This window comes from Zonotrichia albicollis, chromosome 3, assembly GCF_047830755.1.
Source record: "Zonotrichia albicollis isolate bZonAlb1 chromosome 3, bZonAlb1.hap1, whole genome shotgun sequence".
Classification (NCBI taxonomy): domain Eukaryota; kingdom Metazoa; phylum Chordata; class Aves; order Passeriformes; family Passerellidae; genus Zonotrichia; species Zonotrichia albicollis.
The window spans coordinates 10,568,775-10,587,283 of NC_133821.1; the positions used below are offsets into that span (position 1 = coordinate 10,568,775).

At 45.1% G+C, this 18,509-nt stretch overlaps 1 protein-coding gene across 2 annotated transcripts in view; it reads right to left on the reverse strand.

Annotated features, from left to right (window-relative positions):
- REL (REL proto-oncogene, NF-kB subunit) overlaps positions 1-13,352 on the reverse strand; it is a 30,687-nt gene extending 17,335 nt beyond the window's left edge. The window contains exons 1-4 of one of the 2 annotated variants that reach the window (XM_074536646.1): positions 13,166-13,352; positions 7,992-8,134; positions 5,236-5,384; positions 1,090-1,181 (exon numbers count right to left, since the gene is read on the reverse strand). In XM_074536646.1, the coding sequence (XP_074392747.1) occupies positions 1,090-1,181; positions 5,236-5,384; positions 7,992-8,134; positions 13,166-13,172 (391 nt within the window). In that variant the 5' untranslated portion in view covers positions 13,173-13,352. Of the gene's footprint in view, positions 1-1,089; positions 1,182-5,235; positions 5,385-7,991; positions 8,135-13,165 lie in introns of those variants that run through there. The other variant, XM_074536647.1, reaches the window with a different exon arrangement.
- Positions 13,353-18,509: the final 5,157 nt, after the last annotated feature.

Genomic DNA, 18,509 nt, shown 5'->3' on the forward strand with positions numbered 1-18,509 from the left:
TAGCAAACAATTTGGGGGTATTTATCCTTTTAATTTCATTCCCCCCAGTTGTGCTTGCATTCTGCATGTGCTGGTCCCACTGCAATTGGCCAAAAAAATTGCAGTGTGCTCCCCACCACCTCTGTGCAGAGAATTAGCAGTAAAATTGCTGTGAGGGGAGCTGGTTTAACAAGTTTATCTGAAGGGAAACCACTCTCCTTTTTTCATTTTTTGCTTTCAAGTTGGTTTTCCACTGGAGCAACTCGCTGTGGGGCCACGCAGGCCCTGTCAGTGGTGGTGTGAGGAAAGTGGTGGGAGTGTGTGAGCAGGGATGGAGGGGAGAGCAGGATGACGACTCCTGAGAGCAGCCCACAGATCAGTCACATCAAACAAAACCCTTCACAGGTGTGGTTCTGCAGCAGCAGGCCCTGCCTCTGACCCTGATGAGCCCAACCACAGCATCACAGGATGGTTTGGGGTGGAAGGGACTTGAAAGATCATCTTGTTCCACCCCCTGCCATGGGCAGGGACACCTCCCACCACACTGGGCTGCTCCAAGCCCTGCCCAGCCCAGCCCTGACACCGCAGTCCTGCTCTGGGTTTCTGAGCTGCCACGCTGTGACATCAAGTGAGGGGCAGCTCCCAAGGGGCCATCAGCCCCCTGGCCTGGCCACAAGACACACAGCAAGAGAAGAGATGAGAAAGTGACAACAGTAAGATTTGTACTGGCTTAAGTTGTTGCAGGGTTACGCTCATTCAGTCTTTTACTCTCATGACTGCCAAAACTGGGGAAATCCAACTCCCAAGATACTTGGAGAAGTTTCCAGGAAAGGTTTCTGCTGCTATCCCATTCCTTCAGTCCAAGCAGCAACTCAGACTGCTGCTGGCAATTACAAAAACTCAACAGAAAAAGAAAAAGGGCAACTATCCAAATAGATGCATCATGTGATGACTGGGAAGAAAGACTGGGAGGGACACAGAAGGGGAAGACTGCTTCTCAGAAAGAGAGTTTTTGGAGAAGAAAATAAAGCTCCAACCCAAAAGCAAAGGCAGGACAGGACAAACAAAACCCCATCACCCTGCCAAGAGAACCAGCTGATTTCCACTCACCATTGAAAGGGTTAATTTTCTTTGAGATTCGTAAAGAAATGGATTCCTTCAGGTCTTTCTTCTTCACACACTGAATGCCCAGGTTCTGAAAACTGAAGCATATGTGGCCAGATTTCAGCAACTAATAACAGTGTAGACTATTAAATAAAATATTCATGTTGATTAATGTGCTAACATCCAGTGTAAGAAATTTTTTAAAAGCTTCTTTTGAGAAGGGTGTACGAGACCTGAAGAGCAAAGATGCTGTATTTCCTAAAGTAAGGGCAGACATAGAAGGAAAAAAAATCCTAAAATAAAATTCTAAATCATTTACATTCTTAAAAATATATATTTCTATATTAAAATTTATTACTCTGCAGTAAACCTACAGTGATTAAAAAGTAAGATACTGAGTTTGGGTGATTTATAATGACAATCATTTTTGTAATCAATAAACCTGGTAATTTGCATTAGTTAAAGGATTTGCTCTCCTGCTTTTATCAGGGAATGTAAATCTTAAACACTATTATAAAGGGGTTTTTTTAAACAGGTCAAAACAAGTTTTTAAATCTCACATAGTTATGGAAAAGTTCTGAAGAGCTCAGCTCCTCCTGATTTGCATAAAGTTCAGGTCGCCCTGATGCAGGAGGTGGGGGGAGTCCCAGGCAGGCTGACTCTTTCCCACATGGAAAAACCATGACATCATCAAAGCTGAGTGGATGAAAAGCAGGAAGTTAAAAAAAAAAAAAAAAAGAAAAAAAAAGAGAAATAATCTGTGTTTCATGATGTTATAATAAGCTCTGAAGATGGGTTGTGCCAGGCATCTTTCTCCACAAGTCCCAGCCATTTCCCTTTCTTTGAAACTCCACAAACCTTTGCTTCAGCAAAAGAGCATCTAAAGATAGTCCTTGTTCCTGCCAAGAGTGCTGGTACACCTCTGAACCAGCCCATCCTAGCAGGATGTCAAGTTTAATCTCCCTGAAGTCCCCAGTCTGTGTTCAGAGGCTCCCAAACCCTCTGCCACCAGGCTCCACTTCCAGAACCTCTGCTGGCAGAGGAAGGAAGGCACAGGCTTCCTTTGCAAACTGAGCATGGCACGACCCAGGGGAAAATAAACCACAGCAGCACCTCATCATTCACTGCAGCACTCTGCCTTCCTGTCGTGGCTACTGACACACTGGGACTGCGCCTCTGAGCAATCCCACCGCCACCTGCTCCTGCAGGAAGTACTTTCCTTAGGGCTGGATCACAGCACACATCATTTCCCCCCCTCAGAACACCCACTGTGCTCCACAGATTGTTTGAAGCACACCTCCAAGTCCACAAACAGGGGCAGCTCCTCTTTATATCCCCTAAGGAAGCCTCTCATGCACAGGAGGCTTTTCAGCAGCCCGAAATTGTCAGAGTATCAATTTATTATCAATCATCAATTGTCAGTTTTCAAAGGCTGTGCTGTCACAGTGAAAGTGTGTGTTTAGCCATGCCTAGGCAGAGCTGGGGCAGAGGAGGAACTGCTGAGAGCCCCAGCAGGGCTCTGGGGTTTCACATCGATGGGCACTGACAGGAAGCAAGTGAGATAACGAGAAGAGAGAGGGAGAAGTAGGAAGAGAGCAGAAAATTAGAAACAGCTAAGAAAACTATGATATCATCCTTGCAGAGAGAAGAAACTAGGAAGTAAAAAACCTGAGTACACAGGCAGCCCCACAAGCTCTGACTTTCATAGCCTTGCCTTGATGCCTCGGCCAGGGAGGGCTCTGATCAACTTTGGGCAGCAGTACAAAGATCATTATACCACAGGCAGAATGAAATGCTTGGGAACTTTCAAACATGGGGAACTTTGAACAGCAGAAAGCAGAGTAATTACTCAGAGCAGCCCAAAATCTGTTATTAATAATTTCACTTCTACTGAGGGAAAAAAAAAAGGATTTTTTGCTCAATTTGGGATGCTCAGCAAGAGTAGAGAGCCAGAAGCACTATTGACAGAGGACATCTCCTGTTCACTAGTACTGGATGAGGCTTTTCTCCAACACAGACACGAAGAGAAGAATGTGAAGGTTGAGTCACCAGCCACAAAAAGGAAAATGACTTTAAACATCCAGATCCAATTATGGATCATACTGTTCTTTCATCTTAAAGCAACCAATGATTTGTTAAAAAAAATGAGTGTACCGATGCTGGAAACATTTCAAAGGGAATGTATCGAGCCTCCTCCCATCAGGACCTCCAGTGTCAAACACAAAGCTCACAGTTTCACATTATCAATAACATGAAAGCAGCCCACTTACTATTCTGTAGGTAACTGAGAGGCTCATATCCTAAAAATATTGAGAAGAATTCATGGATGTAGCAAACAAGCACCAGTGCTAGAAGCGAAACAGAGGAATGGCACTATGCCAAAGGACAGGATTTGATGCAAACTCATAATGGAGATGAAACCACAATCTGCAAATAAATATCAGCAGAGCATCCCAGTGCTTCTTGGCGTGACATCCTGCAATGGCCTCTCCAACAGGCTCGCCTGTGCCCCCACACTGAAGCTTGTGCAACCAAATGCCAAGAGGAGAAGCAATCTTCAGGGTCTGCCTGCACTCAGTGATGGGAACACAGGGCCAGAAAAAGAGTTAAGCAATCAGGCTTTCTGCTTTGGGTCAGCAGGCACAGAGTGAGGGGAGGAAGTGGGATGGGCCAGAACAGCAGACTTCCTTTGACCTTGGCTGAGGAAGCTTGGTCTGAGAAGACCCAGGGGAAGCTGGTCAATGGATGGTCAGAAGAAGGTGCAAGGTCCTGCTGGAGTTTAGGATGTTTGCAAGTCAGGGTGCTCTGTGCCACCAGAACATGCTGCAGTACATCCCTGATCCCCTGAGCCTGGGCTGGATGCTGATCCCATCCCTGATCCCTTCAGCCTGGGCTGGATGCTGATCCCATCAGCCTGGGCTGGATGCTGATCCCACCCCTGATCCTCTGAGCCTGGGCTGGATGCTGATCCCATCCCTGATCCCGGGCTGGATGCTGATCCCATCCCTGATCCCTTCAGCCTGGGTTGGATGCTGATCCCACCCCTGATCCCTTCAGCCTGGGCTGGATGCTGAAGAAGCATCTCCACTGTTTATTTCACCATCAGGGAAATAAATCACCGCCTTCAAAACAGATGTGTCTTCAGCTCTCTCCTTTAATAGTGTCCTACTGACTAAACCCACGTAAACATGGAGTAATTTCAGCAACACCAACAGAATCCCATTGGCCTGAGAGCTGTGTGTAAGAGCTACTTATGTACTGAAATATTCACCTGATTTTCTTCCCAGCTCAGTTATGCTTACCCCAAAGCAATAGCCTACTTCCATATTTCCTGCATTGCAAACTGTGAACCACAAACAGCTTGCCAGTTCTAAATTCCCTTCTCCAGCAATAATCACTCCATGTTTGCTGCAGCTTATTCTGCTTTTATTTTGTTACACGAGACTTGGTCAACTTGGAGGAAACACCACCAAATACAAGAATATCTCAAACACAGTTAACAGCACTGAGGAATGTCTTGTACATATCCTGAGTTTTCCTCTCTGCACCCACAAGCAGATCCTTCCCTGGCACACTTACTCTTCAGAGCTGGGCCTGAGCAGATTCTGTATCTTCAGTCAAAAAACCCCAACCCAAACAACAAGCAACAAGTGACAGCCACTAACATTCCCAGATGTGTCACAATCCCTGTCTTCTAGATTATATGATACTCAGCCACTACAAACTTTCTTCACAAAGTCCAAATACAATTTCCATGGAAGGTGTGAACTTCCCTCATCACCACGAAGCACAAATTCTAATGCTGTTACCCTTTCTATTACTCATCATTTTTACATGTAGGAAAGAGTCATGCTCAAGAGTAAGATGTATTAATGAACAAGGCTAAAAAAAGTAAGTGGGAGAAAGGAAAAGAAGACAGACATTGGGGGAATGGTTGAAGGAAAGAAAAGGGTGACAGGAAAGTAAAAGCACACGTGTAATATCAAAAAGAGAAGGAAATACTTCCAGGGGAAGTTCCCCAGGATGGATTAGTAAACTACAGCAAAGACAGCATTGTAATTGCTCTTTTAATCATTAATATGAGTTTTAAAACACAAGATTAGCAAATCCCTTGCACAATTAATCAAACTCCCAAGCAACAGCATTACTCACGACAGGACTCGCCGATCTGGCCCGAACTCAGCCTCGTAGTAGCCATCTCTGCAGTCTTTGCCAACCAGATCATGGGGGTGTGGCTTGTAGGGCTCATTCTTCGTTACCAACGTGGTTCTTATTTTGAATTTTCCAAAATAGTTCAGAATCTACAACAAAAATGTGGGATATTTTCAAGGTTTTAGGTATCGGCCCCCAGCTGTTACAGAAAATCAATTATATCCTGAAATGCTCTGTGGAAGAAACACCAAAGCTAAACAGGGGACCATACAGAAATGCTGCCTGAAGAACAAGTCTACCTCCAAAGATTTTAGGAAAAAAACTCCTAAAACCTCAGGGATGAGAATACTACCTGTGCATGGAACACTAAGTAGTGAAAGAGGATCTTAGCAGATACAGGATAACATGACACAATCCCCTCTGAAGTTGTTGGGTTTTTCCCAACTAACTCTCAGATGAGTAGTCAATCTTACACTCGGGCTGGGCAGCAAAGTCTCAGGCTCCTACCAGAGCTCTCAGAGTCATCAGCCAGTTCAATGCTCCTTTCTCAGGTGCATGAAAGCAACCTCAAGCTGATGGCTACCAGTGAAGTCACCGAGTGTGGGGGAGTGTAAAAGAAAAAAAAAAAAAAAGGAGGAAAAACAGTTTGGCCTCAATTGTTTGACACATAAAAGCTTGAAAGCAAATACAAGACTTACTCAGGCAATGTTTGTGCAGAGGTGAGCTTTCCTCCTCCACTTCCCCTGCCCTGTAAGTAACAGTCCCTCTCCTCCTCCTCCTGAGACTCCAAGGATCCACCATGCATCCTTTTTAGACAACACTACAAATCTTTAACTTGAACTGTGCTCTTTTACCTGTCATCATCTGTTTGCATCAGTCTCCAATTTGGCTCCATTCAGTCTTCACACAAGCCACTGTAACTTTTTATCCTTAAAATGACACTTCCACTGATCCTTCACTTTCTGCAACCATTACATCATTGCTCCCTCACTTTACACCCAGCCCCATGAATGTGAAGCCTGATCTAGCTGCTTTTGGTTCTCCAGTTCCCCCTTGATGTTCATCTTCATAACCACACCATGAAATTTAATCTCTTCCTGGCCTCTCTCTTCACATTTCCATCTCGAGAGGGGACTCCCCTGGAACCCAATCAGCACTAAAGCCTCCCACGGGCTCCAGGGAGGCAGGAATTCACCTAGAAATCACCTGCTATCAGCACAATCAGCTCTGTCATCAATAGCCACCTTTCAAAAGAACAAACTTGGCCAGGCTTGCATGGTCACAAACCCATGTCCCACCTCCCCTCCGGGTTCTGCCTGGCCTTCATGTGCAGCACAGCCCAAGAAAAGAAGAATCAAGGCTTGATTCAGCCCATTCAGCTTGTGCCCTGACACAGACTGGGGCTGAGAGTCTGTGCAAGCCTCTACTCTTGCCAGCAGCCCACACAGTTCCTTCTTCAATTGGCAGAGTGCTGAAAAATGAGTCTGGCACCATCTCCATTTCCTGCATTCCCTAACCAAACCTGGCACTGAGATAGTCAAAGGGAACCCTGCTTTGCTTCTTCCCTCACTGATTCTGGCTCCAGGGCTGGACCAGCTTCCACAGCTGCTTTTGTGCAATAGAGACTCACTCTGCTGCTCAACACATGACTGCCAACACTCTCCTTCTCAAACCCTCCCTCTTAATAAGCTTTTTTGCCTCAGCATAAAACATCTCATTTCTCACATTTCACATCATCTTTATCTGTTAATGTCCTGCTATGATTCCAGAGAATCCATTTTGGGCTCCCCATTGGTTTTTTATATGCTGGCACACTCTGCAAACACAGATACACAGCCTCTGCTCCTGGGCAGGAAGATGGCAAGTGTTCTTAGCTCAAATTTAAATGGGAAGTTTTCTCCTCTAATCTCAGTTCTGACAGACTTCCTCCAAACTGAAAGAGATCAAGGAAACACTGTCAACTTAAACATCAGAAAGGGGATCAGAAAGGATCTTCTCTTACCCTACCTGTCTAGGGTCTCCTTTGTCCAGCCTATGAAAGCTACTGCCCAAGTGGCTCCTTTCCAGCTCTGCTGTCACTTTGTCCCTGCTTTGGTCACAGCTCTCAGGGCTCCCCTGAATCCCTCTCCATTCTGGATTTCCCAACCCATCCATGGTGCAACCACCCCACCCACCATCCCTGCAGATGCTCTGAGGACTCAGTTTCCTGTTCTGAGCTCATTTTGAAGTTCTGCCTTCACACACTTCATGCTGGTGTCTTTTGCAGAGCCCATTCTCCCCATCACGGGTGGTTGTTCGCTCCTACAGAGCGCCTTCTTTCATGTTGTGCCCAGCAACCTTTCAAAGCCTTTCCACATTTTGTAGGCAAATTCCTTCAACTCTCTCCCAAAATTCATGCTGCAGTCCAAACCTTAAAACCAAGCCCACGTCACCCAGCTAAGCCAGCAGAGCAGACGTGCACACAGAGAAAGCTGCTAATGAATGGCTCCCAGCCCTGGAGTCTCCACTGCGGCCCCTCTAGCAGCACTTTGCAGCACTTTGTAAACCACCTCTGCACCTTCTCCTCCTCCTGGAAAACAAATCTTTTCGTGACCAGGAGCAAGTAACTCTTTTCCCACTCTGCTGCAGCTCCATTTGCATGCCAAGGAAAGAATCCCAGAAGGAGAGATGAAAAGCATTGTATTTACAGTGCAGAGTCCAACACATAGCTACGAGCACACGGGCACTGCTAACTCCTGGATAAAAGCAGAATTTACCTGGATGGAAGGGAAGGACTTGTTGTTCTCAGTACTGCGTTCTCCTGGGATGCTGCCTGCTGATCTTCCCTCACATTTGTATCTGAAACGCATGCCCCTTTGCCTGGGTTGCTCAAATATTTCAATGTAGGGCTCAGGGCCACCTTCAAAATAAAATATTTTCAATGTTAGGACACAAGAGAGCTTAAAAAGCAGCAGAAGATGCAAGAATTAGAACTTCTAGACTTTTGATTTACATTACCATCCTTCCACTTGGTCTGAAATCCACTTGGTGGATTTCAGGAAATCCACTCTTTATTTTTATGTACATGCACATGTTGAAGCTGGGGTACAAGGGAAGAGAACAGATTTGGATGAAACGTCCATGGTATCAACACCATGGAAGTAATTAGCAAAAAAAGACACCCCTCCCTCCATCTCTTCTAGAATTTAGCTTCTTTTAACCATTGTAGAAGATGTGTCTGATGAAAGAAGGTTTTATACTACAAAACCCAAATCATTATTTGGGATTTCTCAAATCGTCATCCAACATTTTTAGGAATATTACAGTTCTAAGAATGGCTGTCCTCTCCAAGCACTGGTACTGTCAACTGCTGTGTTCTCTTAAGCATCCTCTGGAAGGGAAGATGTTTGCTCAGAATTCATTGATTTAGTTCCTATCAGAGTGCAGCAGAAACTATTCAAATTATGCAAAAAAACCCCATACTCCTAATGGATGGAAGCTCACTATCACTGTGAGCTCAAAAAATACCTGACTGCTCGTATTGAATTCTACATTTTGAGCTGCCCACCTCCCATGGGGCTGGTTTCTAGTTGCAGTATCTCCCCAGACAATGAAACCTCAGAAAAGTATTGGGCAGCTGTCAGAAGGGAGGTTTTCAGGAAAGACAGAGTGACAGCTGAGAATAAGAGACAGCAGAACTCTTAAATGGGGAGGGTTAGAAAGACATTAACTTAGCAAGAGCCTAAGAACTCTTCAAGTGATGTTTTATTGCCAGACAGCAACAAGCTGTTTCATATATCTCACTGAGAACATCAAACAGGACAGTCAATCAAACAGTGACAACAGTGGGATGGCATGTGAAAAACAAACAAAAGAGGCTAAGTAAATATTGTTGAAGCTGAATCATCACAGTGCTACACAATCAGAAGAACGTAGCTTATGGAAATGTCTACTGAGCTCTCTGTCATCTTCACATAATAGCATCCTCCTCAAGCAAGGCTGAGCATCACAAACAAACAGGACAGACAATATCCTGTGGCACAGCACTGAAAAAAAGTGCTTGGACTTCAACATAATAAGCAAAACAGTTATTAAATATATTGAAAGTGCTGAAAGGGTAAAAGAACCCCAACTTCCTTTTGCCCAAGGTCTGAGCTGCCTGTGAATCCACAGCACACAGGTTTTGGCAAAGAGGTGGATTCCAACCCTAACTCCATAATAAAGGCTTCTCTTTTGTGCATCTATATTGGTTTAGGCACCTCTGCCAACACAAAGCTTGAACTTTATGCCTGGGCTGGGATTTGTTGATCACAAAAGATTTCCAGTGCTGCAGCAGTTCATACCCAAAGTAGGAAAATATTATAACCTAAGAGATAAAGTAATCAAGAGCAGCAGAGAAGGGATGGATGGAAAGAACAACATGTGAGACATCACCTCAGTGTGACCTGGATGCACATTTATCTGTCACACACCTACAAGCAGGGGTGGAACTGCATCCTCCACCGTGTGAGAGCAGCTCTTGGATGGGCTTCAACAACTGGAGCCTCTGCAAAACCTTCACAAGCACAATGCACTTCCACTTGAGATTGTGTTTGGGGCCAGAACCTTTGGGAACTGTGGTTCAGGACTCTTTATAGACCTTTCCAACAGTCAGTCAAATGCAGCTTCTAAACTGATTGCCTCCCACCAGGTTGATTTTAAGTAACTTTCTGATCACCAGCCATGAGCTCTCACATTAAATATACATTAGCCACTAGTCTAGTCTAGGTTCCTCAGGGGGATGGTCCCTTTTCTAGATACTTCCAGCTCTTTACCTAACTCTCCTTTAGATGAGCTTTGCATATTTTCTCTTTCTGGAAAACAAGCAAAAGGGAAGGGGAAGGCAGGCATTGATAAGAAAAAAGCCTAGAAATGACGTAAAGCTGGTTTCAGAGAGAGCAGAAGTCTGGGCTTCTCACAAAACCGTGCTCACGCATCTGTGCATGGCTATTTTAACCTCCACACTTCAGCCTACTCCAATGCTATTGCACTGATCAGCACAAATACAGACACGTATCCATATATAAATTAAAAATCTGTGTTCAAGTTAAAACAACCACATTACAGCAAAGTGCCTCCTAATCTGGGAGATTCTCATGCTTACATAGCTGCCCAGCAGACATGCAGGACACCCACAGACATTGTGTATTTGTCAGAACCAGCCAGAGCCTCGCCGCTCACCACAAGAGCACAATCACTTGAGGTCTTTAACTCTTGCTGCTTTAACCAACAACTTCCCTTCAGTTCTAGCAATGCTCGCTTGAGAGGGCTATTTTCTCACCTCTCGGGAGCCCTTTATTTTAAGGCTCTGGGCTCAGTGATCTTTACAGGGCTGTGGTTGAAACAAATGTCATTGAAGGTAAAGCCACCACTCAGCAGCAGGTGTGTTTGTGGGAAAGTAAAGCTCGGTGACACAGCAGCCTCCAGAGATTAAACATTAAACTTCATTTTGTCTTGGCTGCCTCTCTCTCTATTCAAGAATCACGTTATCATCTCCGCTGTGATTATCAGTGTCATCATGTTTTGTGCAGAGAGGAAACACACAGAAGTGTTTGTGAGAGGTATTACCAGCACTCTGCAGCCGAGTGTCTGGTGTTCCCTATTTCTGTAAATCAGCAATGTGCTTGGAAGTGGCACAACTTAACTATGTCACAATCTGCTCTCTCACACACACAGAGGTCTGTTAGCTCCCACACACACACTACAGACCTGCCCTCCTCAGGTCTTGCTTTGTATGTCAACCCAATGTGAGATACACCAAAACCCAAACTCTCACTAATTCTAGAGGAGAAACGCACAGCTATTCCTATTTATTACCTGCCTGCCCATGACTGCTCCATAAAGCATTTGAAATGGAAGAAAAAAAATCTAGCTAATCCTTCATCTAAGTTCTTAAGAGTTTAATTTGTCTTTGTAATTAATTCTAATTGCCTATACACATGCTAGCAATAGAAACATTGTGCTGCACATTACAACTTGCCTGTATTGAATTGCTTTTTCCCCCCTCCTGCACTGAATACAACACTGAATAATTTTAAAACCTTCACAAGCACAATGCACTTCCACTTGAGACTGTGTTTGGGGTCAGAACTTTTGGGAACTGTTGTTCAGGACTCTTTATAGACCTTTCCAACAGTCAGTCAAAATGCAGTTTCTTAACTGATCACCTCCCATCAGGTAGATAACCCAAACTATCATATATAACTGGGACATTTGATCTCCTATATTCTCTTTAAAATTATTCCCTTTTGATAAACTGAATAATTTTAAAGAGGATATAGGAGATCAAGTGTCCCAGTTATATATGCAAGGAAAAGAGGAAAAAGCAATGACAGCTCTGAGAGCTCAGCAAGGAAAGGAGGTTAGAAGCAGTGACAGCTGTGAGAGTTCAGCCAGTTATGATCACTCAAGAACTGAAGGGTGTTTTATTCTCACATTTTGAGCAATACAAAGAGCAACAAAAGGACAATCCCTAAAACTCGGAGAGCAGATTTCCATCAGACCTCTCTCCATGACAAGAAACCTGCGAGAGTTTCAAGTTTAACACAGCCTGTGCCACAAGGGAGGAAGTGTGACAACCCGATCAAGGGCTCTGTCTCATTCCTTGGCTCCAAGCAAGCAGGCTCTGGGGGAACTGCCCAATTTGTCATTTTCTTGCAGGGCCAGGGGTGAACAGACTCTCCATCGACACCTGCATGTGAAAGCAGAGCAGCTGTGGGTCTTTGTGGAGATGTGAAAGTATCACCCGAAACCCTCCGGCCCGAGGTGCCTGCACTGAGACACAGATGGGAGAAGTGTCGCTCTTTAACTCTGTCACCGCTCTGAACAAATCCCTGGTGGCACAAAGTCTGCCATTTCTAAAAAGCAAGAATCTGCAACACTTCAGGCAAAGCGGGAGGATGGCAAAGCTTTGTCACAGCACACCCCACCCAATTTAAGCAAAAGCAACTGGAACCGTAACACGATTTGATTTGAAAAAGCAGTAATCTACCTACGGCTCCATAAACTGCACAGATTCTAACAGAGACCGAACAACGCTCGTGAACTTCCTCTTTACTATCGTGTTACATTACAAAACGGCAACTAAAAGAGAAAAAAAAAACAACCGACAAAAGCTAGCTAGTACCAGGAAGTTATAAACTTCCCCCGCTGAAAAAATTCCTTATCTGGTTCCTAATTACACTGAAAATACATAAAGACACGAAGAAAAAAAAAAACAACCCGAAACTGCTCTCTCCTGCTTCATTGTTGCGAGTTTAAAATACATCATAACATTTAAAGCACAAGCCCAGCTGTTTTCTCCCCGCGTTGATAGCTGGCACACCTATGTATTTATCAGGAGTGAAAGTTCATACCTTGCTAAGAGAGAACAGAACACACACTCATGTTCTGAAAAGCAGCTTTGCCTAGAGATACTATTCGAATTAGTATAGCCAAGTTTCAAATTTAGGGGCTTTTTTTAACCCTAAGAAAGATACCAAACAGACGCCTCCCGAAACTCGGATGACAAACTCGGTTTCATTTAGCCTCTAGAAACTTAATTGTGCGTTTTGTTGTAATTACTCAGAGAAGGATCCCTTATCTGCGTTACTTTTCATTTGTGCCACACTATTTCTCATTCATTTGCGTTCTCACAGCCGAGTTCCGACGTGAACGGGATCCCGATGACCACGACCCAACCTCTAAGCTTGTTGTCTCCATCCCAGACTGGGACCCGCGCGATTACTTGGCACCTAAACGCTCCCACCGCGTAATTTTAAGACCCATTTGGAACGGAACAGCCTTGTAAGCCATCCGAACGCCGGTTCGGCCCCGCAGAGTAAACACCCGCCAAGAGATCCAGCGAGGGCAGGCGGGCAGCGCTCGGAGCCCCCCGCTCAGCCCAGCCCAGCCCGGCCCCGCCGCCGCTCACCGGCCATGCTGACAGCTCCGCTCCGGCCTCTCGCCGCGGGGCTCCGGCCCGGGCCCGCACGCCTCGCAGGGACACTGGCACGGCCGCGGCTGCCGGGCTCGCCGCCCTTTTCAGGGGGAATTTCCCGTGGGGCGGGCGGGCGGACGTGCGCGCTGGGCTGAGGGGCGGTGCGGGCCGCCCCTCGCCCCGCCCCACAGCACCGGGACAGGAGGATCGGGCCCCACGGCACCGGCAGACCCCGCTCCGGGATGGAGCTCCGAGGGGACAGCAGCAGGCACAAGTCCGTGCTCCGGTCCTGCCCGGTAGCCAAAAGTAAGAAGGAAAAGTTCAGCGGTTCTGATTCCAGAGCAGGGCAGGTACAGCGAGAGCTGTTTCGTTCCGAGGGCATCGCCCCGACACCCCCGCTCTCCTGCTCCACCAGCCTCGAGAGACCAAGCGCTCTCCTTATCCAGCTTTTTCTCGGCTCTATGGAGCCTGGTGGTCAGCCTAGAGAAGGGAAAGCTCCAGGCAGGACTGTACTGAAACCTTCCAGCACCTTCCAAGCCCCCCATGGGGTTTATAAGACGGACAAGCACAGACTCTTACTAAGCCTGTAGCGACAGGGCAAGGAGGAATGGCTTTAAACTGGCAGAGGGCAGGGTTACGTTCGATACTGATAAGGAATTCTTTACTGTGAGGGTGGTGAGGCAGTGGAACAAGCCTAGCCGGACAAACTGGGGATGCCCCATCCTTGGAAGTGTTCTGGGCCAGGCTGGATGGGGCTTGGAGCAGCCTGGTCTAGGGGAAAATGTTCCTTCCCAAAGCAAGGGGTCAGAATGAGACAGGCTTTGAATGCCCCTTCCAGCCCCCTGTGATTCAATAACTAAGCTGTACATAACTAGGGACAGACCAAGATTGCAGCTAAGGTAAGAAATAATCACCAACAAGCCCATTCAGTCACAATGATCAACTCTAAATCCACCAAAACTTCGGAGCATCCCACATTGTGCACCTCAGCTTGGCCCTGACAGAGCGAGGTGAAGCCAAGGAGCTGCACACTGGGAACAGCCCCATGTCTGGACTAGGTGGAGAGGTCAGCAACAAACAAACAAATCTGGGGGCAAGTCAAAAAACACCTGAAAAAAGAGGAACACAAAGGAACAGGAAGGCCACACCTAGCTGTGGTGTAAGGCTGCTTAGTTACCAATAAAATTTAAATTTCTTTTCTTCAATCTTTAATCTGGTAGCGGAATAAACTGTCCTGTGTGAAAATGCAGGTAAATCAATTAGTATCCCTGAAAAAGAAAGATTTACAAAACAACAAGAAGAGCCTGCAAGAACACTCAAGTGAGGTACAGAACCAATAGGTTTTTGCTTTTTTCCCCTACTATCCTATTTCTAAAGCTAAGGTTATTGGGATGTACAGAAATGAAGCAGAGCTGAAAATGCTGTTCTATAATTGCAAATTCATACACCAATCCATGTAACTAAGCAGAAGAAGCTGCCAAATGCTTATTATTCTTCTTGCTCTGTAGTCCATCTCAACAAGACTTCTCTTTACAACCTTAGTTTTGCTCAGCTATCCTCATATTTCCTATAAACAAAAATTATCTTTCTCCACCCCGCAAGCAAAATTTTCCTTATTAAAGATTCATGGTTTGTCACATGATAGGATTGTTGCACCCCTGTCAAACTTATAACTGAAATTAGAGTAGAAGAATCCTAGGGAGAACACAGGATAATCAAAATGTCTGTGACATTAGCCTTAGATGATAGAAGAGAAGAAAAACTACATTGTTCAGATGTTATAATAAAATAATTCTATTGCTGTGGCTTAGTTTCTTGCCAGAAGAATGAAATTTCTTATTTTCTTTCCCACAAAAAAGCCAAAACAAAACAACACAAAAGATATAAACCAGCAATGCCCTAAAAGTATAAGAAATTCAGACTAGACTTTTACATCTTCAGGGATTTCTTGGATCATCTATGATTGATTATGTACAAAAAGCAGGTCTAATGTTTTAAATCAAACTTAGACTTGACCTACACAAGCACACGTGAGCACAAAGCACAAACTGACAAAGAGACCACAAATAAAACTGTTCTGCTCTACAACAAAGGCAGCAAATAGGAAAAGTGCACAACCCAAATTCTCTGTGCTAAGTGCCCCATTCAAGCAATCAGCTCATCAACACCTCGTATTAGAAGATAATCCAGTGTTTAAATTGCTCCCCTGGTGGGGAAAGTTTTGTACAAATCTTTATTCACAGGGCTGAACAGCCAGAGAAACTCCCAATTTGAGGGCATCCCTGCAGATCACAGGAGTGACCCGGACAGGATTTTTAAAAGGAAAGGGGAGCAATTCCTGACAGACAGCTGAAGCTGTAGAAGTGAGGTTTGAGTTTGGATGTAAACTTTAACTAAATACTTTCCCTTACTTATCTTCAGGCTGGTTTTCCGAATCTCTGATAGTAAAAACTGTGACATCTCAGAAAGAATTAATTTAGTTGCTTCCCTAAATACAGTTTATTTCCCTGGTTCCCAGGTACTTCTCCAGCCCATGACACTACTGAGTAAACACAGACTGTGGCTCAGAACAGAAGTATCCCCTGATTTCTTCAGAAGGAAAGTGTTAGTGTAGGGCACACAATCCAAACTGATGTGAAATTAAGGGCAGTATTCCAGGCAATACAAATACTGTGTTATGACTAAAACATAGTAAACATTCCCTACTTTTCCCCAGCTCTTTTGAACTCTACCTCTTAGGGCTTGCAGGAACAGGCTACTCAAAGATAATCCTTAAGATTGCACGTTTGAAATTGGGGTGGTATCTCACATACACAGCAGGGTCTTTGGTACAAACTGCTTCTTGATGTTATTTTAAAGAAAAAATACAAATGGCTTGCACTTATAGCATCCCAAAAGCTTTATCTGTCTTCCTTCAAATGAAAACGACTTGTGATAAACAACCAACCATGTGAAGAGTTTAATTGTGTAAAATTTATGAGCTCCCATCATCAGAATACACAGACTAGATCTGGCTCAGGAGGATCCAGAACAGAGTGATTGGAGGAAGGACGGCATGAAAAGGAGATGTTTTCCTGATGGTTCTTCTCTAGCAGTAGCCATAAACCAATGGCCAGGGAAAAGCACAACAGTGGGACAAAAGGAGCTTTTAGGCTAAAACCAGCACAGCTGTTTTTATAAAACATTTTATGGAAATTAAGAAGATTTCCCAAGGAAAAGGCAAAAACCTAAGCAAATGAAGAGGCCTTACTCAAAGTTGTGCAAGCATGAGGATATTCCTCTACTCCTGACAGCCCTGTATGCAGCTCTGCTCTGCTGCTACTGGAATCCCTGGCCCAGGGATTATCCCGGGAGAGTGAGGTGAACTAGAGGATTGCAGTACAGCTTTGGCAATCACAGAAACCTCGTCAGCAGCTGCCACGAAGTGTAAGAACATGTCACAGCTTTGGCTATATGCAGATCTCTGCAAAAAGCAGGACGGAATTCCCCTCCTGCAGCATTGCATAACAAAAGCCAGGTGCTTCACTATTATTTTTGTCAGCTGACTTTGGCTATAGCCGGGGGCAAGATACCAGAATTCTTAGGCCAGTCTGATCCAGTGCTTCACTTCCTGTCTTCCAGTTAAAGCAAGAGTTTTAAGATCCCATTTCTCTCCAGTTATCAAGTCCAAAGACAAGTCCCACCCTCCTGCTTTTCACTGGCTGCTGCTCTAGCACAGCTAACACCTACATTGCTCCAAGGAGTAAAACTCCCTGTTAAGGCAGGGAGCTCCATGGGGCAGGCAAGGCTAGAGTGGAGGGATAAAAAGCCAGCACTAAAACCTCCTGCAGCAAAGGACCGAGTGTTTGACATGGTATTTGTCAAGCCTAGGAGGATGGCTCTTCAGTGGTGCTCAGCACAGGCATTGCCCAATGAAGCTGTGACAGGAGAGCAGCACAGGCAAACCATTAAATCTTTATTTCCTGTTCCCAGCTATCTGACTTTGATCAAAGATAAGGCCCTTGTCATTGGCCTGGTTAAGCAGACACTAGGGTACTTTCAGCATATGGCTCTCCTAATAAGGTGCATCACCAGGAACAAGAATAGTGTTAATAAAAATCATTCTCTTCTCTCCTTAAGGAACAAAGTTAAGTCCTGTTTTCTTGTCCACTCTATCTGAAGCCTACTGCCAGATTAGAAATTTCCACTCCTCTGTGCCTTAAGAAACTTTTTGTGTTAGAAGTATGTTTTTTAATCTCAAAGGCATCTTACTTAAACACTGTCAGACCTTTTGTGGCTATTGGTCCTGAGGAAGGCTCCAATGCAGAAGCCACACTCAAAAACTCACGGCTTCCAGATTAATGATAAACTCAAGGGTTGTTCAAGTCACTCTGCTGGAAGCGTTCCTGTGCCACACTTGAGTTTGTTTGACATTAGAACAATGCTACTGTGCCTCCCTCAAAACAGGGTGGAGAGAAAGGAAATGCTAATAGAGAAAGGTAGGTCTTGTGGATAAGGCACAAGGCTGTGATTCAGGAGACTGGAATTTGGCTCTTGGCAAGTCAGCCTTTCTACACTTAGGCAAGTTGTTTAATTCTCTAAGCCTCAATTTCCCCAATAAAAATCAGAGAAGATACTTCCTTGCTCCCACACTTCTGCCTTATTCACTCATGATGCAACTTCTTCAGGGGATGACAGCTCAGTACATGAAAGTGCCAAGCACTAAACAATGATAGTTAAATGAGCACTGGGGCAGTGCCAGAAAAGTGTCCCCCTGACAGACTCTCTTGTCAGAGTGCCCCTCTCTGTCTCCATCCATCCAGGTAACTCCCTGCTGTGCATTCCCACACTGTTCCAAGCACTCCTTTGGACACACAGGACCATGCATAACACTTACCTGCAGGAAACAAGATTATTGTGTTTTTTCTGCTGGCTCAGTTTTTCTGTTGGAGCCAGCTCCATGTGCAGTCAGAAATGGGCTGCCAGCAGGAAGGAATGTGGTGGCACCAAGGCCAGAACAAGTCTCTGGAAGACAAATCTGGGCAGAGGTGCTTGCTTCCTGACAGAGTGCTCACGTCATGGAACTGTAGCATAACACTGTATTTTTAGCCTGAGAAATTGATAAACCTCCCTGAAATGTCTAATTCACACTCCTCCTTTTCCAGAGTCAGTACTCAGGGCAGAACTTGTCAGACACTTTGTCCCCCAGCCCTCTCAAGCATTTCCTATTCCCTTCTACTCATTCCAGTGCTATAAACACATACCACAGTTTGGGAGTTGGGTTATTTAACAGAGAAAATTTTAAATGTTTGTTGGCAGGCAAAGAAAAAATGGAGCAGTGTTTTCATTTTCCACTGTG